The sequence below is a fragment of the Chroicocephalus ridibundus genome, chromosome 3 (assembly GCF_963924245.1).
Source record: "Chroicocephalus ridibundus chromosome 3, bChrRid1.1, whole genome shotgun sequence".
NCBI lineage: Eukaryota > Metazoa > Chordata > Aves > Charadriiformes > Laridae > Chroicocephalus > Chroicocephalus ridibundus.
Genome location: NC_086286.1, coordinates 30,520,238 through 30,541,980, shown reverse-complemented (window position 1 = coordinate 30,541,980; position 21,743 = coordinate 30,520,238). Strand labels below are relative to the sequence as shown.

The 21,743-nt window shown below is 42.2% G+C and overlaps 2 protein-coding genes across 8 annotated transcripts in view; one reads left to right on the top strand and one right to left on the bottom strand.

Moving 5' to 3' along the window:
- Positions 1 to 12,433, bottom strand: part of PLEKHH2 (pleckstrin homology, MyTH4 and FERM domain containing H2) — a 59,160-nt gene extending 46,727 nt beyond the window's left edge. For 3 of the 5 annotated variants that reach the window (XM_063328585.1, XM_063328590.1, XM_063328586.1), the window contains exons 1-2: positions 12,222 to 12,433; positions 7,650 to 7,779 (exon numbers count right to left, since the gene is read on the bottom strand). In XM_063328585.1, the coding sequence (XP_063184655.1) occupies positions 7,650 to 7,779; positions 12,222 to 12,319 (228 nt within the window). In that variant the 5' untranslated portion in view covers positions 12,320 to 12,433. Of the gene's footprint in view, positions 1 to 7,649; positions 7,780 to 9,404; positions 9,508 to 9,790; positions 9,835 to 12,221 lie in introns of those variants that run through there. The other 2 variants (XM_063328587.1, XM_063328588.1) reach the window with 2 other exon arrangements.
- A 51-nt stretch (positions 12,434 to 12,484) lies between these two features.
- THADA (THADA armadillo repeat containing) overlaps positions 12,485 to 21,743 on the top strand; it is a 168,329-nt gene continuing 159,070 nt past the window's right edge. The window contains exons 1-2 of one of the 3 annotated variants that reach the window (XM_063328584.1): positions 12,485 to 13,153; positions 20,655 to 20,750. In XM_063328584.1, the coding sequence (XP_063184654.1) occupies positions 20,675 to 20,750 (76 nt within the window). In that variant the 5' untranslated portion in view covers positions 12,485 to 13,153; positions 20,655 to 20,674. Of the gene's footprint in view, positions 13,154 to 19,097; positions 19,140 to 20,654; positions 20,751 to 21,743 lie in introns of those variants that run through there. The other 2 variants (XM_063328583.1, XM_063328582.1) reach the window with 2 other exon arrangements.

Genomic DNA, 21,743 nt, shown 5'->3' with positions numbered 1-21,743 from the left:
TCTACTTCTTTCAAGTTCTTCTCAATTTTAAACATGATTTTAAGAATAATTATTTAGCTCAAAACATTTTCCTAGTGCTCATAAAATGTGTGAAAAGTACATATGAAAAAACAATCTTTCACATTTCAGCTGAGTTCGTTATAGTAAAATTAATGATTTCTTCTGGAAACTATATAAATTAAAAATATGGAACAGAAAAGCCCGGGGAGGGAACTCTTCCAGAATTAGTAGTCTAGGACATCTGCCAGTAAATATACAGACTTAAAAAAGTTAAATTCAGCAGTGGGATTTGGGGAGGCAGTGCAGTAAAGGTCAAATCAGCAGCATGTTATGTTGGCTGAATAATTGTGCTTTTCCCAACGTCAGTCACAGGACTTTCCTAAGCCTGGCAAAATACTAGGAATGTTCACTCTGGATGTCTCCTTTCCCAACTCCCATCTTGTTAAGTTGCAGAGACACAATGAAATACAAATTATGCAGACCGCTGCTCTAGCACAAACAGACATTATTCTAATAATCAAAATCTTGAAAGAAGTGAAGATACTGTTTAGCAAGATGGATGAACGTACCAAAGCGCTTTAGAAGGCAAGGGAAAAGAAGTCTCACATAACGTGTAAAGTGAAAAGAGAAATGTATCGACAGCTGGTTGCTCATCTGTATTAAAAGGTAGCTGCCTGCTTTGTTTTGTTTTGATCATTGTACTGCGATTGTGGAAATTCTGCTACTTCTGTCTCGACGAATTGTGAGTTCTAATCAGAGCCACAACATGAACATCTGAAATTGGAGGCCCTTCTTCCATGCCACTGCCTGAGAGGTGATGGCTTAAAAATCAAAGGTATCACTGACTGACAAAGTTAAAAAATTGAAAACTTGTCTGAAACTGAATTTATTAATGAAATTAAAGTGTATAGGACACCTAGGAAACACAGATGGTAAAGGAGCAAGAGATTCCAGAAATATATGTAAGGCAGCATAATATAGTTTGAAGAGATGACAACAGATATTTAAAGCCTGAAAATACTGAGGGACTGAAAATTAAATGCATGATTTCTAAGTGCAAAAAGAGTTCCCTCCATGAGAAATGGAGAAAAAACATCTTGTAGCTCCTCCAAGTGAAATGCTAAACAAATACTAGCTGCCCACTATCACAGCATCCACAACTTCCAGCCACTTCCCCATCTCAGGTGGGCTGGAATAGTACGGATGCCCTCGTCTCCCCCTGCCACCAGCGCGAAGGTATTCATCCTCTGGTCTCACAGCAAGGGCTGTGCCCTTTCATGTCATTACCCAGCCTGGCCTCTACAAGAACAGCTAATTTATTGCTTCCTGAGTTCTCTCTTTTTTCTTTTTTTTTCCATCTTCACCCTCCCTAGAAAGAATGTAGGTTTAAGACGTACGAAAACAGTAAAAAAACCCAACCAACCACCCAGTGTTATAAAAAGGCATGGCACAAACTTTTAGACAAGGGATAAAAATAGAGTTATAGGGGAAAGAGTACAGGTATTATAAAGGCATAAACAAACGTAAGACTCTAACCATATAAACTTTTAGCTTTTATTCTCTTTAACCCTCCTCACTTTCTCCTATTTGTATGCTCCTAATTGTATCTGAATTATTTTCCATAACAAGAAGTTTATTAAAAGCAACTGAAATACTGAAAAATAACCTTTATTTTAATAAGTTTGGTACTACAGTACTTTGCTCCTTTTTACTTTACCCTTCATAAACCTTTGAATGCAAATGGAAATACTCATTGTGCTTTTTTACAGTTTTCATATTGGCAATCACTGCACAAGTCAAATGCGTTACGGACTTTTCCTCTGAAAACATTAATCTTGAAATTGTCATGCCACAGATAACAAAACACACTGAATCTGCTTCATTTGGAATGTCAAACAACACACTATAAATACGCCTGCAAAATGAATAAAAATACAGTGCAACATGGATTTAGCTGTTGGTTTGTAAGACAAAATCAGGAATGTGTTATGCTTTGGAATATACTGGAAATAGTATTTGGCCTAAAAATCAGTTATCATTCAATTTGCATAATCTGTACAGAAAGTATAAATATTATTGCATTTGTCATGTACACACTCGGTTGCCAGCTGAGCACGTATACAGAGAATATCCAAATGGAAGGTTAAAAGCAAACAAATCAATACATATATGAAAATAATCCTCTCTCTTAATCAGTTATATTTGTTGAAAATCATTCAAAGTATCAAATAATGACCCTCAGCACTGAAGGAAACAAACCTGGAGACACACATGTGAATGCTGAATATTACTGGACAGCCCATAGTGCGGCATGTGGGACAGTGCCGTATTCAGTCCTTATGGGGTCTGATGAAAAAGAAATTCAGTGGAGGCAGCCCAAGAGGAAATTTAATGCAGCTATGTACTACTCCTACTAAAATGATTTTTTAGTGATAGGAGAAACGTTAACCTTATACCTGTTGTTGCACACATATTTTAGGTGAAAAATGTACTTACTATGGAAAGAATGAGGGTCACCAACTTTTCCTATGACATGAAATGCTACCTGGGACCTAAACTTGCAGCAGAATACTGTAATCTTTTATTCAATGAAGGTTTTTTTAGTAAACTCTTCGTATGCATAAGACTCAAGCTGCATTAAAATAAATGCTTCTACTAAAAACTCAGTTCCACAGCCATCCTAAATTTGGCGTACTAGGGACACTTTCTACATCATTCCTTAAATTCCTGTAAAGACCTCTCCCACTTACAGCAGCAGCTTCTGCTTAAAACTCCAACAAGGTCTCTTTCTTTGCATGTTAGATTTATAAATATAGACTCTTTACTTGGCAAAATGAAAACAAATACAAAACCCAAACAAATAAACAACAGTGAACAGATTATTTTACTGAAAACATTGTATATTCCTTTGCTCCTCTCCTTCTCCCCAGGTTCACTACAAAATTAAAGTTCTGGTAGCCATACTGCTGAAATGCACTTATAATGCAAATTTCTCAAACTCCTCAACCACTGAGGTTCAAGGATGAGCATTTTCTGGACTTCCAAAACCCAGTAAATAGTTTGCTTTTCTAAACTAGAACACATCTATTAGAAGAATATAGTGAAGGCTTCCCATGTTGATCATTCACTTACTTGCAGGGGCACTGTTAAATAAAACAACTTTGCAAAGGTATTTGATTCCCAGCGTATAAGGAAAGCAATTAATCCACTGCCCAAATGTATTTACAGAAGCACATAGGTCACAGAGACAAATATTGAAAAAGGACAGATTCAAGGAAACCCTTATCAAAATCTGTTTTTAGACTAAGTAACAGAACAAATTTAAGGGGGGAAAACCCAATGGCAGTTTCTGGTAAATCATACACAGAGTGTAATAGGATGGAAACTCCTTTTCCTGATTCACCGTCTTGAAGAGATACCTCTCAAATGCATGCAGAGAAGGAAAACTGGAGAATTACCACCAATTAATTTCTCTCACCTTCCTGTAGAGACCACCTGTTTTGTCGCAATATCACTCTCTGTTTTCTACAAAAATTACATAGTCTAATACCCATGAGGGTTTTACGTCTGTCATGCCATAGTATTGTGATTTCTGTTGCTGTTTTGAAGTAGAACGCTGTCTGGTGCTATTGTTCAATGTTTTAGTATAACATTTCATAGCATAGAGATGATCGTAAACAAAACCACAAATAAAGACTTGTGCTAATCAAAGTAAGAGTGAGACATATTTGTGCGCTTTGCAAATTTGTTTCAAATCTAAAAAGTACCTGTTAAGACTGACATCAGCTGTATTCTCCTCTTGTCATTAGTATCAGGATGCCCATCAAGTACTGGCTGATCAGGTCTTCGTTATTCACTTTGCTCTTTCCCAAATATATTTTTGAGTAACAATTCCATGCAGTTTAATCTCAAACTAGCGCGAGTGTATCTTTCCTTTTACAAATACTGAGAATCGTTTGTGTAATTTGTAAGTTTATAAATAAAAATATGTGAAAAATAACCACTGGATTGTTACAAAGGAAACCAACATACAAATAAATACAGCTAAGACTTCAGTGCCCAGTTTGAAAATTTTAGGTTTTGAATTGTGCAAGAGTGGTAAATTTGCAGATGAATATGATCTATTTTGTTGAGCTCTGACTAGTCTTTGATGCATGTCCCAACTGAATTCCAGTTTATGAATGAAAGATTCATATTAAAAAGTCAAAGTGACAAAGTGAGGAGAAGGACCATGTTTCATGAAGTCTGCTAAAGCTCTGCTCTGGAGAGTAATATATCAAATTATCCCAACTGAATACTTTTTGGACTTGTGGTCTTCGATAGAAAATATTTCTCCCATTTTTACCTCTCGTAATACTTTTGCTTTTTCAAAAATTTCTGAGAAAGCTCAGGCAAACTAAAACAAGAGGGCAGTAAAATTACAAGTTCTTAAGATTTTTTAAATCTATTTTAGAGTCATGTTTCCCACAGATGGAGAGTATTTTTCCTTTGAATGCTTTTTTTCAGGCACAGTGCTGAAGATTTGTGATTTTATCCTTCTCATTCTGATTTTTTTTATATGCTGACTTCTGAAATTATATGATCGTGCACACAATGCTATTAATTTAAGAGGACATTTCTAGCAGTTAAGAGCCTGTAAATGCAAACTATAAAGGATCAAAGTGAAAAGCCAAATAGAAGGCATTCCAACTTCTAAAATTTATTTTTTTTTTAACTCAGATAGTTTTGTGAAGTGCTGTTCACGAATCTTAACTTTTTGGTTGTCAAAATGATAATCAGCAGCAGCTGCATAAAACATGGTAGTAATGGCAGCTGGAAAGTCCCTGGAAAAGTCATGTCCAGTATTTAACCACTTGAGTTCCATCCCGAACGGCAGTGATCCAAATGGGGTAAAGAGAGAGAAGAGAAATATGACATCTAACAGCCCCGACTGTGTAAGCATCCAATAATCTGCTGACAGCTACAGCAGACAGTATTGTACTCTTTGATCGATATTCTCTTCCAAGACCAATGATAATGGTTTCTTAACTCATCTGTGGGCCTTGCTAACTGGAATGAAGGATACAAGTAGTTTTCCTTTTTTTTTTTTTTTAATTTTTAAATGAAATGTCAAAGGATGGCATTTGTAACAGCTGGTTGCTGTACAAATATCAACCATATCAACCATATCAAAATACAAATATCAAAACACGATATTCTGCAATACTTTTCAATGAGAGTTTGTCATACATAAAAATTGCAGGATTGGGTAAAAAAATAAGAGTTTTCAACTACACTGCTTTATAACAGCAATATTTTCAATCATGACAAAGCAGAGATATTTACAGAGTACTAACTGTAAAAATACAATTCCAGTGGAACTCAGTATTATTATACAATGATTTTACATTGCTGTAAATTTTCATGTTCACTTTAATAAAAAAGACCTACTTAATGAAAAAAGTCTAATCCAGAAAATACCAAATTTCTTTATTCCATTTTTTTTCCATCTCTATTTGAGGTCTTGTACCTCCATAGAAGAGTTAAGGGCACAAGTTGATAAAATGAATAGTAACAAATTGGCAAATGATACTCAGTCAAGAACTAGATGATATAGTTGAAGCAACTTTTGATCTATAAATCTGATGTCTCTAGTAAGCAAATCAGTGGAAAATATATGAGCAGAAGTAGGGGGCACGTGGGTAAGTATGACAGATGAGGGGAGAGTCAAAGTGGCCCTTATAAAGAGGAGCGTTGGCTCACAAAGCTACTGAAGTTCTTTGAGGGGATCACAAAGGCTGCATAAAGGGGAGATCTGGTTTATATATTATTTGCATTTTGGAATGGGTTTAAAGGAAGCAAGCAGCCACAGGGTAAGAGGGAATGTCCCTCCATGAATTAAAAATCTGTCTCAACAATAAAAATAGTAAGTGATTGGCTACTGGCCACAGTGACCAGTGGCTATCAGTGTGGATCTGCAGATTTGTTCAAGGTGAAGGTTATTCAGCATAATCACAGAATCATAGCATGGCTCAGGTTGGAAGGGACCTTAAAGACCATCTAGTTCCAACCCCCTGCCGTGGGCAGGGACACCTCCCACTAGACCAGGCTGCTCAAAGCCCCATCCAGCCTGGCCTTGAACACCTCCAGGGATGGGGCAGCCACAGCTTCTCTGGGCAACCTGTTCCAGTGCCTCACCACCCTCACAGTAAAGAATTTCTTCCTAATATCTCATATAAATTTCCCCTCTTTCAGTTTAAAACCATTACCACTTGTCCTATCATTACACTCCCAGATAAAGAGTCCCTCCCCAACTCTCCTGTAGGCCCCCTTTAGGTACTGGAAGGCTGCTATAAGGTCTCCTTGGAGCCTTCTATTCTCCAGGCTGAACAACCCCAACTCTCAGCCTGTCCTCATAGCATAGGTGCTCCAGCCCTCTGAATAGATAATCATATCAATGTCTATAATCATAGACATTTCGTAATGGGCATTGGGCAGTGAAGCCACTAAGTGTTTTGATGGTATTTTGTTACTCAGGATAATGGAAGTTTTCTGACTAGAACGACTTAGAAGAAGGTCCTTACAAAATCTAGTGACTGGTCAAGAAAGTTAACAAATGACATGTAACAGAAATCTAAAGGATTTTGAGTAAGATCCCGGAATTAAGATAGATATCTCCATGAAAACACATCTGATGGTTAATTTAGCTGTCAAAGAAACCAAAATGCCAAGCGTTATTAGAACAGGAATGGAGCACATAACTGTGCACATCATCCAGAAAAATACATGTTTTTCCTGCTTGAATACTATTTAGTTCTTGGCCCCAACAAATTATAGTAAAATGGGAATGACTGAAAGAGGGCTAAATGTGGATGCTAGATGTATTTATGGCTTCAAAGGGAGACTGGATAAAGTCATAAAAGAGAAGCATTAACATAAATGTATAAAATAAAAGTATCATCACTCTAACATACTATAAAAAGTTCTGAAATTTATTTTTCTTTGCGGGGGGGAAATGGATGGAAAATTTAGCTCTAGGGAGAATAGAGTAGTTTTCACAAAATAAGTTGAAATTCATTGAAGTCAATATTAATGGTAAGAGAGTCCCAAAGATTCTCTAGAATGTTCTGTTCCTTGCATTCTTTTAATTGCCTTGTTCATGAAAATGGTGAAAAAGTTGACAGGTAAATACAATGGTGTTTTTTTTATATTTCACATATGATGAGCCATAGTTGGAGATGTCTTATTATAGGAAAAACAAGTCTGGTAAATTATATGATTTGGTAAGGAATACTGGGGAGAATAATACTTCTGGATTATCTCCCCAGTGATTTCTGTGTCTTAAATCAGATCTTAAATACTTAGAAAAATGTATTAAATATTAACTTAAATGTTGTAAACGTGATTACTGGATACGTATTTTTCTCAGCAGGAGAGCTGCTACTGTGTTCTTATTTGAAAATGAACATTTCTTGCTGGCAAATCTCATTTGTGAAATTCTTTCACAGCATAAAAATATACCTGTTTTCCATGTATTTTGTTTTAAAACACTTTTTCTTTTCTCCTGAAAATATCCCAGTACTTGTAATCTCAAACCATTACATGCGATCAGCTCCCATCATCAAATAAAATCATTTATACAGCATTAAAATTCATACCACGAGACCTACCTTTTCTGCTAACAATTCTCTGATCTTGCTTGCCTGGAGACGGAACTTCATTAACTGTGATTCCAGAGTTAAACATCTTTCCTTCCAATTTACAGTACCTTCTGGCTCTGAAAGTTCAGCCATATTTATGCTGGAAAAAGAAAGGGAAAAAAATCACCATGTCAAATTGAGTCTGTATTTAATGTCTGACTTTTTTTAAATATACATACTAACTTATTTTACATAAATCTCAAGAATGCCCCCAAATTTTGTACATGTACAGCTTCATAAAACTTAGCAAAAGTACATTAGTCTACAAATGCTCTTATCATAACTGGGGGATTTCTCAAATCTCTGTTGATAATATTTAGGTTTATTATGATTTAATTTCTTAAATTATTTTGGGGCTGCAATATAGTTTCCTTAATAAGCAGAAACACATCACACATTTTAATCTTCAATTACTGTATATAACCTTTCTTACATAGAAGAGGCATGTAGAGAACTGAGCTTTTGCTAAGAAAATGTGCTACCTGTGAGTTAGTAGCACATTTACTTTTATGCAAGTTTAATGTTTGGCAGATGACTCTTTAAAAAAGTGCTTTAAAATCCTTATGCTTAATCAGATCGTCTTTAAAATTTAATATCCTTAATGACATGCAAGAGGGAGCTTATGCTTCCAAATGTAAAGGCAGGGGAGCAAATGGTCCCTAATGGGTCCCCCACATAAAAAACAAGCCCTTTACATTAGCTGTTGCAGATCTCGGGACTTCCTAATTCCTAATTTCGGGTTCAAATCTGTGCTTTTATCTACATTTAACTGCTCACGCCTTCTGGAAATTGAGCGCAGTGCCCTTTTGGCCAAACACTGCTGGAAAAATTATTCAGGATGGGAGCTGGCTCATCATGGTTTGAGCCTGAGAAGCCAAGAAAATCATCTGTGTGTAAGCAGAAGGACTGGGCTCTGTTGTATTCCAACTGTTTGTAGACAGCTTAATAGAGAGTAAGTGGATGGCTGAATGTAACCATTCAGACCAAGAAGTTCCCTTGTGAGCAAAGGCCCTGGCCTTTGCAGCGCTCTGAACACATAGGTTTGGCTTTGAAAATAAAGCCTGAATTCCCCCTGAGTATTCAGTTTATCTCCGAAATAACAAACAGCCATAAAAACACCATTCAGTGGAAGACAGCTGGAAGGAAGATCACAGCAGACAAAAAATTGCCAGTCATAAGGTTACGCTGTATTTTCGTCACCTTTGTCATGGACAATGAGACACTGACAACGAAAGGCAAGGAGCAACCATTTTCAGCGTGATCAAAGAAGCTGGCACAGGAAAATCATGCATAATATAGATTATAATATAGATACCGCAACTCCTGACCCACTTCGCATTGATTAATAAGCAACGTCTTTGAGACCCCCCCTTCCCATGACTACTCCGGTCCTTCAGAAGCCTAGATTCAAGCACTCCCCTTCCTCCCACTGTCGGAGGAGGCAGCCCCAGTTCCCCTCCTTCTCCAAGCTCTCAGCAGCTAGAGGGGAAGGACCTATGGATTTATCTTTTCCACTGTTCCTGACACGAGGGAGAAAAAAGGAAAAGGCAAAGCATCGGAAGAGAGATCAGTCACGAGTAGGATTCCAAAAAGTCCTTAACTTTTCCACAATACATTGATATTTTCTAGTTCTCTTCTAAATTTTCAATGTCTCAAATTACTCTCAAGTTCATCATAGCTAAGCAGGTGAAAAACTCGTCTCAAAACTTTTTTCCTTTCACATACCCTAATTTTTTGTTCCTTTCATTCCGTATCTTAAGTTAGAAGGAAGAAGAGGGTCACCACAATCACTTGTTTGAAGGTAACTGCTCCATTCTTGCCTCTCTCTTCCTCTTGGTCCTGCAGGCTGTGATTCAAACTGTTAAGCCTGAGGTTACAACCATCCCTATTCAGGAATCCTCCACTCAGGAATCTCCATGGAATTGCTGGGATTTAAGCACGTAATTAAAATAGTTTCCTGAGCTGATCCTACAACACCCGAATTCCGAACTTTAAGCACACAGTCATTTCAGCTGCAGACCTTCTGGGTGACCGGTGTCTTTTACCATTTCCCCCCTTCTTTTAAGCTTGGCAGAAACCTCCCTGGACTGCCAGGAAACCAGGCTGCTCACCGTTGTCCTGTCCCTGATCCTCGCTCCTCTCTCCTTGCGCGGGGTCCCCACGTTCAAGGCGAGGAAGGTGGCACCTCCAAGGAGCAGCTTCTGCTGCTTTACAGAGGAAGCAGAAGTTTCAGCTGCAGATCGATTTGGACAGACAGCCTGGATTCTGCTCTCCTAAGTAATGAGGAGTGACAATTTCCCATTAGGCTGTCTATTTAGGGGTTTTTATAATGCTTTTCCTTTTTGACTAATTACAGCTACATAAGAGAGAGATGAACTCAGCCAACATCTGTCTAAGAATAGGATATTTCAGTGTTTGTGGTAGTGAAAACACAAATGGATCAAGTAGTGAAAGAATTTTTGCTTTTTCGTAGGGCGCAATATTACAGGGTGGAGTTAAAAATGTTTGTCTTTCAACAGACAAAACATTTTGAGTAGATGGATTTCTGGCAGCAGACAATGCGTTCAGCCAAGTAGTTTCTCAATGTCCGAGCTAATTAATATTCCACTGTATAAACATTACAGATAAAAAGTTTGAAAATAACTCCTTCTATTGTGGGATGTTTGTTAGAGATTATAATAATTTACTTCATATTTTCCAACAAGCCAATGGGTTCTGGAAATATTTACAGGCGCAATAACACACTGTTTACAATTGCGGAGTGAATGATCTTACTTTGAATCAATGACTTCCTGTTTCTTGTTTGATTCCCCAAGGGAGGAAAAAAATGAGTTCATCTCTCTTGGCTTAATGGAGTGCTCTGAATCAGCAGCTGAACCTACACAGCCGAGTCCTCCCCTTCTTCCTGCTCCAGTTCCCACCGCAAAGCCCTCCGTTTTCCCCCCCGAGTCTATAAAAATCAAACCTTTTGAAAAGTAAACGAAAAAAGTGCACATTAAAGTGGTAAGTTCTAATTATGTCATCAAAAATTAATTGAGACAAGTTTGACAAGTCTGGAAAGATTAAATTCGCCTTTTTCATTTTTTTAAGTTTATAAACCTCTTCATAGGCTTCAAGAAGTCAGAATGTCACATTCTCCCCAAAGGGATTGATATAATTTCCTTTTCTTTGCCGTCTGCTCAGAAATTATCAACATACATTTCAGGGGGAAGGAGGGAACAACATTCTGGCTTTTTGAAGCTTGTTAAAAATTTACATATTCCTTATCGCACTGTCAGTGTTTTCCTCTGTTTTTAACAAAACACTGTGTTTAACTAAAGAATTTATATTCTGTCCATATGTTCTGCAGGTCCTCTCTCTGCTGGAGAAAGCCTGTAAGTCCTTCTATCTCAACAGGAGTGGGTTTGTGCAGTACGCGGTGGGTTCCCTACACCGTCCTAAAATGTTCACCAGCCCAAACGCATTTGGACCATCCCTCTAGCATTTCAGTCCCCTTTCTTCCACCCTTTGCACCCAAACTTGGCCACTTTCAAATATTTTTGGAGCTGTAAATGTTGGACTGGAGAAAGGAAACGATGAGACACAAAGTGGACCTGTTTGGGAATCAAGGAAGTCATTCTCAGGTTTGTTGCTGGCCAGGGCCCTTACTTGTGTCCAAACACTGGTAACTTTATTTTCCATTTGACTCATTTTGCATAATTCCGTGCTCAGACAAACTGTAGGCTAACCTATTTAAAACCTCCTTCAAAATCTGATTTACAAATGGGTTTTCTGCCACTTCCCAGATATCGATGATGTTGTTCCCATGAAGCAAGAGGTCACCGAAGGCTCCCTGACTCCAGCACTAGGCACAGACCCTCAATGTCCCTCCCCATATCAGGGGCCAGGCTGCCCCCTCCCACCCCGGTACTGCCCCGCTGCCTGCTCAGCTCCCTGGGGAACGGCACAACCGATGGATCACCCACCAATGCGTGTACCGAACAGCATTAAAGCGCAGAAGATCATTTCGCATCCTTTTCCCGATGACAACAGTTTTAAAGGTCGCAGTGCAACATCACCCTAGGTATGGAATTTTTATGTGAAATTCTGAACGCTGACAGCATAGATCTTTAAAAAATATATTAATTTTCCACGTTTGTTTGGCAGATGTGTTGTGTTCCCCATCTTTTGGGGGACAGCGGGGATGCGCCAATGGCACTGCCAACTGGACGAGGGGAGCCTGGACCTGAAGGGACCTGGAGGGACCTGAAGCGACCTCAAGCTCCTCATTCTCCTGCCGTGGGGACACCGCTGGACGCACCCCCGGGGTTCCAGCAGTCGGGGAGCACCGCGGTGACCTAACACAACGTCACCGTGACGCCATCCCACGCCCGACGGAGCCGCCCGGGGGGCACCGCGCCGGCTGTCCCGCCGCGCCCCGCCGCCGGGGACCGACACCCCGCCGGGGGACAGCCCGGGATGGGGGTCCCGGGCGCTGCCGCCCGCCCGGCGCGGCCCCGCTCGCAAAGGGAGGGAAGGGGGCAAACGAAAGGGAGGTCAAACCTGGCCGGCCGTGGCTCGCCGCGCCGGGCGCCGTCCGGGCTGTAGGCGCTGCGGGGCCGCGGCTGCCCGCGCCCCTCGGCGCCCGCCCCACCGTCCATCCCGGCGGCGAGCGGCGCGGCCGCCTGAGCGACGGCCGGCGCGGCCACTGAGGAGCCGGGGGCCGCCCCCGGCGGGGCGCCCGGGCGGGGCCTGCGCGGCTCGGCGGCGGGGGGAGCCGCTCGGCGCCGGGGGACCCTTCCCGGGAGGCGGGCGGGATGCCGGGGCCTCCGCCTCAGGCGGCCGCGGGTTGCGGGCCGCCGCCTCACCCCCCATGCTCTGGCCGCGACGGGGTGCCGGGCTGGCAGCGCCCCGTGGGGAGGGTGGATGGAGCGGGGACGGAGCGGCCGGGACTCCCTCCCGAACCCCGGCAGGGCCCGCTCGGTGCGGCGAGGGCTGGAGGGAGCCCGGCGGAGGGGAGCCGGGTGGGTGCTGCAGGGGATGGACCACACAGCAACCTGTGCGCCCCTGGTCGGAAGGGATGGCCCGCCTACATACGCCCCTTCCCCATCCCAGGTTTTTAAATTTCTGTGTGAATTAGGAATTGTCCCTCTGACCTTGGGTGAATTTCTGAAGGGGTGACTATGTTAGGAAGAAGCATCCGCTTGTCCTGAAGTTCATTGGCTCCAACATTGGAGCTTGCTGCAATTTCACCTTTTGTAGAAGGTCATTTGTCAAGTATAAACTGTTGGGTTGGAACGGTGCAGTTACCAGGGCAATGGTGGGGATATTACGGGATGAACGGGTCTCACAGAGCTGCCATGTCCAACAGGGAATGACATGCTTTGCATTTTAGTACTGGCCAGGGTGAAGCAGCAGGTGCACGTGCTGGTGAGTCATGATGGGAGCAGGCTGTCCATCCCCTCCGGCTGCAAAGAGCTGTGAGTACATCTCAGGTAACCAGCCATCTCTCTTCTAAAAGACTGCCTGAAGTATTAAAAAGTATTTGGAAAAAGTAATTAGTCTGGCACGGACAGGGATCTTCCTCACATACGCGTTGATTTGGACTGAAATTGAGGGATTGTATTTCGTTTGGATTGTGATTTAAGGAGGCCAAATGTTTTACAGATTCTTCTGGGGCATAAACATGCCACACTTCAACATTTGCCTAGTGTTCATTTCTGTTGTTGGTGCACAGAGTCATCTGGTGTAAACTGCTCTTTTGCAATCATCTTTGTCAGTTAAAGTGCAATTTTTTTGTTTGCAAAAAAAAAAAGGTCTCAGAAGCTCAAATATTCCCCATCTGGTTATACACACAATTTCATTTTTTCCTATTTGGTTCAGTACAGCCTCCAATTTTCCACTCACTTACTTGCAGTGACCTTAAAGTAGCCAAACAACTTCACTGAAACTGCTTCATTTGCTGGTAGTTTCCTAAGTGCCTCATGTGTTTTTTAAACACTCGTCAATGAAAAACATACTAAAAACATGATTGCTGGTATAGCAAGGAGTGAATTGGTTTCTACGCAATACTGCCTGTCTAAAGTGTTCAAACTACATTAAAAACAAATTAACTGGAAAAAAAAAATTAGATTAAAAGATTTAGCCAAAAGAATAAAAATCATCATTTGATTCCTAACGCTATACAAAATGATTTAGCATTGGTGTTTAATGAAAACTTTGGCCATATCGTTTCCTTGAATAGTGACACGTTCTCTCTAGATACACCCACGAGCGCTGAGAGCGTCTGAATTCAGAGCGCACTGAGCTAAGGAAAAGTGGAGGCTCTGTGAACGACATGCTTAGACCGCAAGAGGGAGAGCAAAGCCTGTTCACTAAGTGAACGTTTCTTTCAGTTTATTTTGTGGATTGACATTTTCTTTGGCCTCAGATAATAAAAATGCTCTGCAGTCACGCAGCTCTCAATACTCATACATACTCTGGCAGAAGGAATAGGGATATTCAGGATTTTCTCTCAACTGCCCTTATCTGTAAAGTATGTAGAGGTGTCTGGAATCTGTTCAGTTTACTGAAGGGAATAAAATTACCAGTAGAACAACTGGGACACATAGAACAAAATACAACTTTGTTTTGTAATTAGAATGCAAGAGGGAAAGCCATAAATCTTCCAGGCAAAGACACAGAAAAGTATTGTACACATAAGCACAGTCTTAGCAAGAGAGTTGTTTTTCCTTGCGGTTGTCACTGATGGAAGTTGCAGACAAGCAGTGATAAATCCGAGGTGGTCTTGCAAGTACGTGCACAAAAGGCACAATACTGGTATGCTTTATGTTGTAGAAGCGAACTGCAAGACCACGTACGTGCACCTTGGAATGATCACCTGTTAGCTGGCTCACTACAGAAGTAAACCGCAGTCAAAACACCATGAAATATTTGCCCCTGTAATGTGGACTGTAAATATTAGCCTCTAGATGTGGGCTGAAGATGTGCGTGTTGTGTGGTTTTTACTGTCCGTAATTGACTTTAATGCAAGAAAACAAGTTCGAAGTTTCTGATTGTCTTATTAAACAATAACCTAATTTGTTTTGAAGTATTATGAACACTGTATTGCAAAACATCTACTCTAGAGCATGGACGCTAACCCAAAAAATGCCACTAGCTCCATTTCAGAGATGATCAAGTGGTTACCAAACCTGCAACCAGAATGTAACATTTTGGGTTTATGAGACTTTCCTGAATATGCAGAAGGTGATTCTGATGTGCTGGATCAGAACCTTACCCCCATCATGACACATTGAGCTTTTTTTGGTCCTCTCTCACATAGGTAAACATTGGAGCCATTTAAGTTTATGTGTTTCAGGCTGGTATGTGCGTCTACAATTGGAAAATATATTCCAGAAAACATTTTGTGATTCAAAAATCTTAGATTATACAATGTCTTCTGTAAGTTCATTTCTATGTGGATTCTTTGAAAGGATGACATATATATTTGAGACCTGCAATAGAGAAAAAGTCCCCATGATATTGTTTATACTAGTTGCAATTACAAATCCGTTATATAAATAAATAGATCATCTTCAGGTGCTCTTCAAAAGTATTAAAAAGTATCTTTATCTTCCTTGACAAAAAACAACTTTAAAGGTTTTATTTAAGTGGACAAGGGGAAGGGAGAAAGATCATTCATGTTCAATTCATGTTATTACCATGACGTGTCCTTCAAGGCTATGGATTGTCTTTCAGTGGTAGAAAAATGGCATCTTATCTAAATAGCCTCTGGTATTTCTGCTTTGGTCCCTTTGAATGGAAGAATCTATGGTTACTTCAGTTACTAATAAAGGCTTTTTCTACATCAGAAAAATACAGCTTATGAGAAGGTCCATGGCTTCACTTTAAAAGCACAGCCTCTTTTTAATTGTTTGGCGCCACAGAGTGGTAAAATTCTATATTGCTCTAAATAATCAATTTCTGAGACTTTTCAAATTAGAAGCTCATCATCTCCCTCTGAAAGAAAATATAAAACATTCTCCTTACTGGGTATAGGCATAGCTCAAGAAGACTAGAATTTACAGCTTGAACATTAAAGTTTCTATCAGTGTGGGTTACAGTATTTCCTTTGAAAGGGATTTTCACTGGTGGAGGTTGGTTTGTCAAAACTGTAACGTCTGTGAACGTAAATCCAGTGCTTAGAAAAAAACTTCTGCTGAATTGCAGAATGATGCTGAGACATCGCAGTAAAGATGGCTGTATCCAGGCAGAGCAGGGGGCCGTCTACCTTGGTGTCCAGTCTCTTGACTTTTGCCCTCAGCCAGTGCCCAGGGGAGTTAAGTGTCATTACCCGAGAATACTGACCCAGTCTCCAGTTGCTTTGTGGTTCAGGGACTTTGTGAGCGAGAAGTTTTGTGTTTTGAAACTTCTGCTTTTTTTTTTTTTTCCTTTCCATGAGTTAGTCCAGCTGCTTTTTAATCAATGTAAATTTCGAGATCCAAAATGTCCGAGGATAATGAGCTCCGAGGTGAAAATAAATCATTTAGTTTTTGACGTGTCATCTGCTTGTTTCATTTGATGCCCCTTAACTTTTGTAGAGACAGTGAAAAATGATTTTAGAAATTTCTGTTGCATTCCATTTCAGTAATTTCTCTTTGAGAATAAAGTTACCACTCTCTTTAATGGTTTCACAGAGAAGCCCCTCTCAACCTTTGGCCATCCTTCTTAGCCTACCTCACACTTCTGGCAGTCCTACTATATTCTTTTTGTGTAGGTATGGACACTGCACACACTGTTCAAGGTGTAGGTGTATTTATACAGCGACATAGCGATGCTTTCTACTTTGTTTTTTATTCTCTCCCATACCAGTTTCTAACACTGCGATTGCTTTTTTGGTCTCTGCAAGATCTCTGGCACACAGCAGAGCACAACAGAGCCACGCCACCAGTAATTCAAGGGACTGTTGTTCCCAGCCAGTAGAACAGAAATTATGAAAGTAGAGTGACTTACCTTTTCTTGGGCCTAATAACCCGTGCCTGGTGAGCCGCTCAGAGGTGGTATGTGAGCTAGTTCTAAATAAGTTATTTTGAATATTGGAAATTTGGTGCTCTTGGAGAACACAGCCATTGAAGTGTGTGGGTCTTGTGTGCTGTTGTTTCATTTCTTGCGACACTTCTTTGCTTTACATTGCACTACGAAGCGTGGATGCTTCAGGTGTTACCTGACAGCTCCCTGGCATTGATGCTTCCTCTAACTGGAAAGAAACTGGGGAGAGTAAAGCTCTTTTGGAAAGCAGAAAGTTGCTGGAAAGTTTTCCGTAGGGTTACAGAAAATGAGCTGGAATACATAGAGCTGGAACCCTGAAAAGTGTTCCCCTGAAATTGGGGAACGTGTAGGAAGAGGATCCCACTGAATGTAAAATGTGGAGGTATTGAATTGAGCTCAAGGAACTGGAGACTTAGCTTGTTTGGAGACTTTGCTTACACTAAATAAGGATGTGTTGTCTGATTTGGCTGGAAGGTTAAATCACATATGAGCACTCAAATCTCTCTTTGGAGTTAGTCCAGCATTTTAAGTAGGTCACTGTGGCGCATAGTGCCAAATAACGGTGTCAGTTTCCTAGAAATGCCTGAGCACAAAACAGAGGGAAAATCAACCAACTGACAGAGAAAAACTCGAATTATTTTCTGTGTGTTTGGATATGGTTAAACCTTCTCTCATTTCCTTTGGCCATTACCATGTGAGAAGTCAGAAGGTTCTGTGAAACTTCAGGGTTAAAGGGGGATCCAGAAGTTTGTTGGAAGTCCTGAACAGAGTCTCATGGACTCTAGCTGCTCCACGTTGCTAAGAAAATCACTGTTGGGTGAAAGTCAAGTGGCAAGGGATGGGTTTTGTTATATTTTCACCCTTTTCCTTACCAAAACGTTGTTGTTCTTAAATCTTTATGGAAGCATGACTGCTACATTGAGCTGGCATTTTACAATAACCACCTTGCAATAACCATTTTCACAATGAGTGCAAGATTTCCCTTTTGCTAGATACAACTCACGGACTTGGGAAAGACTATTCCCATTTGATAGTTTATTGCTCGCAAATGACGTCCTTGAAACTTACATTATATTCATATGGGACCTGGAAAGATCGTGAAAGGCACATGACATAGATGTTGAAGACCTAAAAAAATATGCTCTGGCTAAAAATGAAATGCTTATATCTATAAAAAATAACTGGGTTATATTCATTTTGGAGTTTAAGAAAATGTGGAAGTGCTGACAAGTTAAGGACTGTTGCAAAGGATCAAGAGATATATGGTTGAGAGGAAAGAAACAAATGGAGGCTGCTTTTCAAATGAAGTTTGTTGGATTTTTGCAAAGTGTTTATTCAAGGCTCTTTCTGCTCCTTGGGAAAGAAAGGAAAGAAAGGGGAAAGAGTTGGTGACTGGAGGAGGTTGACTGATGTTGGATGCTTTACTGGGGTTTGCTGCCTCTGGCTTCAAAACATCGTCGGCTGCGGAGGGATGGCTGCCAGCCGCCAGGTACAGCAAGGGCACAGACTAATTAAGCTCTGAAAGATGCATTTAAAACTGCTGAGGAAACTCAGGAAGTGAGGAGGGGGTGCAATGACTCGGAGAGAAACACCAGCTATTGCCATCATCAGATACATGGAGGTTACCACCCATTTTCCCTGGTGTGTTTTAGAATAAGGCAAGCTACTCCTGCCGTACAAAGGCCGTCCACCTTCACGTTGGTTTATCTTTTAGCTGACAAGCATTTATTTTATCATAGAATCATAGAATGGTTCAGGTTGTAAGGGACTTTAAAGACCATCTAGTTCCAACCCCCTGCCATGGGCAGGGACACCTCCCACCAGACCAGGCTGCTCAAAGCCCCATCCAGCCTGTCCTTGGACACTTCCAGGGATGGGGCAGCCACAGCTTCCCTGGGCAACCTGTTCCAGTGCCTCACCACCCTCACAGTAAAGAATTTCTTCCTAATATCTCATCTAAATTTCCCCTCTTTCAGTTTAAAACCATTACCCCTTGTCCTATCATTACACTCCCAGATAAAGAGTCCCTCCCCATCTCTGCTGTAGGCCCCCTTTAGGTCCTGGAAGGCTGCTGTAAGGTCTCCTCGGAGCCTTGTCTTCTCCAGGCTGAAAAACCCCAGCTCTCTCAGGCTTCTTTCCAAAGAAACCCGTCTTTCCCGCTGCGGAGGCTGCTGGAGCAGGCGGCGGTGCCGTGCCGCGGCCCGGCCCAGGCCAGCCCAGCCCAGCCCGGCCCAGGCCAGCCCAGCCCAGCCCGGCCCGGCGGCCAACTGCACCGGCGGCCACTGTGCCGCGGGAGCCGCAGCGGGAGGCACCTGCTGCCTCCCCCCAGCAGCGCCCGGTGTGTGGGTGCGGGCGGGAGGCGGCGGCGGGGGGCGGCCCCGGCTCTCAGCGGGCGGCGCGTGGTGCGGGCGGGGCGGCGGGGACCGGGAAGGGAAGTGGCGGCAGCGGCGGGTGAGTCTCCCCGCGAGTGAAGGGCGGTGGGCGAGTAGGGTCCTGGCGGCCTTTCCCTTCCCCTCCTCCCCACCCCGCCGGGGCGGCCTCCATGGCGGCGGCCCAGCCGCTTCCCGTGGCGGGTGCCGCCGCCAGGGCGGTGAGAGGCCCCGGGGGCTGCTCCTGAGCCGGCGGCCGGTGCGGCCTGGCCCGGCCTGAGGGCCCGGTGGCGCGCTGGGACCTGCCGTGCGGCGCGGGGTTATTTGGGGCGTCTCGGTCGGTTAGGGAGAGCGAGGGGCTCTCGGCGGGGCCCGGCCCGGCGGTATCTTGATGTGAGGCGCTGTGAGTCGCGTCTTGCCTTCCCGGGACCGCGGTGTTGGTCACCCGGCCTGAGGTAACCATTCAACGGCCGCAGTGTTGGTGAATGGCAGCGTGTGGTACCCACTGCCTGAAAGGCTAAGGCCACCTGGGTTTAGAAGAAAATAAAAGGAAAATAAAAGTTATGCTTTCAGGTCACTGTCAACTGGGACTAGGTAATAGATCCTAGGATCATAGAATGGTTTGTGTTAGAAGGGACCTTAAAGATCATCTTGTTCCAGCCCCCCTGCCCTGGGCAGGGACACCTCCCACTAGACCAGGTGACTCTTATCAGCATATATAAATATGTGGAGGGAGAGTGCAGAAAAGATGGAGCCACGCTCTTTTCAGTGGTGCCCAGTGCCAGGACAGGAGGCTGTGGTCACAGACTGAACCACAGGAGGGTCCCTCTGAACATCAGGAAGCTCCAGATGTGGCATGAGGGTGCCTGAGCACTGGCAGGGGTTGTCTAGAGAGGCTGTGGAGTCTCCATCCTTGGGAACACTTAGAAGCCACCTCGCCATTGTCTTGGGTAACTGGCTCCAGGTGGTCCTGCTTGAGCAGGGGGTTGGACCAGATGACCTCCGAAGGTCCCTTCCAACCTCAGCCCTTCTTGATCACAAGCTTGTAAGTCAGTGAAACTGTAGTGCATGTTAAATTGCCATTACCTTAAAGAAGAAAAATAACTTGCTATGTGTAATATCCATTACAGCAAGTGCAGAACTGGTTGGTATGTTTCAAAGAAACAAAACTGCTTTGCAACACAGTTCTAAGTTTACATTGATACAAGTTGAATGAGTTTTGAAGAGTAAACCAGAGCAACAGAAGTTTTGTGGTGTTATTCCCATGCTTCTGCATGATATTTTTGAACTGTGATCCAACCTCGTAACAAGTGCAGTAAAAACTCCAGTGAGACGGTTTGTCATTCATCCAGCAAATCCTGTTTTCTGTGACTTCCATTTTGTGCCATGAAGTCTGGGTGAATTTTGGACAAAATGTTGAAATAGTTGAAGTTCATAAAATTAGAGAGAGCTATAATCTTAGAAAAAAAAAAGGTAATGCAATAAGCGTCATTTTGGGACAGTGAAAAGACCATTATCATAAGAAGTGTTTGTAATTATGCCTTTAAAACAATGTGACATCGTGGTATTTTTTGCTTTTTGTTTTTATTTTGAGCAGGTATCTCTTAATCAGCTAAAATGGTTTTAAAGAAGAAGAAGGAAATTCAGGTAGATGCATTCTTTCTTGATCAGCAGCAGCTTGAAAAACTTCAGAGTAAGTGTGTTTTTTTCTGAACTAATGTCTGTAGTTTCTTTTTCTGTTAGTAAAATGTGTTTGAGTAGCTACTGAAATTGATCGGTTTGGGTTTTTTTTCTTGTTATGTTTTATTTCTGGTGGTTTTGTTTTGTGAGTTTTAGGTGTGTTTGGTATTTTGTGGTTTGTTTTTCTTTTGTAATGCCAATGACTTCTTATGTTCGCAGAGTTAAAAGAATCATTTAGAATACTGTGTCTTTGGTTTGAAAGCTCTTTGTTTTGTTTTATTATTGGTCTGAAGGTGGTAGAAGGTCCTACTTGTGATCCTGCTTGCAGACCTGTAATTCAGTGCTACCCGAAGTACTAGTCTTAATATGTGGGATAACACTGAATCTCAAAGAAGCGCAGAAGGGACTGGTTGGAAGGTTGGGTTGGAAGGGATCTTGAGTGGTGATCTTGGAGGTCATCTTGAGTGTGTTTTCCCAGGCTTTGTGTTTTCTGTAGTTGATTTAAAGCTACTGTTCAAATGCTCTTTTATTTTATGGGTTTGATATGTTTGGGTTTTGGCTTTTTATGTTTGTTTGATAAGATAAGCTTCCAGTGATCTTTATAAAAAAAACAAAAAAAAACAAACCAAGAAAGAGTATTACAAGATTTGTATACTAAAGCTACTATGAGGTGCTCCTTGCCTTCTAGCCAGCACTGGTGAGGCCACACCTGGAGTGTGGCATCTAGTTCCGGGATCCCCAGTACATGAGAGACATGGACATACTGGAAAAAGTCCAGCCACTAAGATGATGAAGGGCCTGGAGCATCTCTCCTATGAGGAAAGGCGGGAGAGCTGGGACTGTTCAGCCTAGTGAAGAGAAGGCTTAGGAGGATGTAAAGATGACAGAGCCAGGCTTTCTTCTGTGTTGAATAGTGATGGGACAGGAGGCATGGGCACAAAATGAAACCCACAGGTTCCCTCTGAACATGAGGAAACAGTTTTTAATGTGAGGGTTACTGAGCACT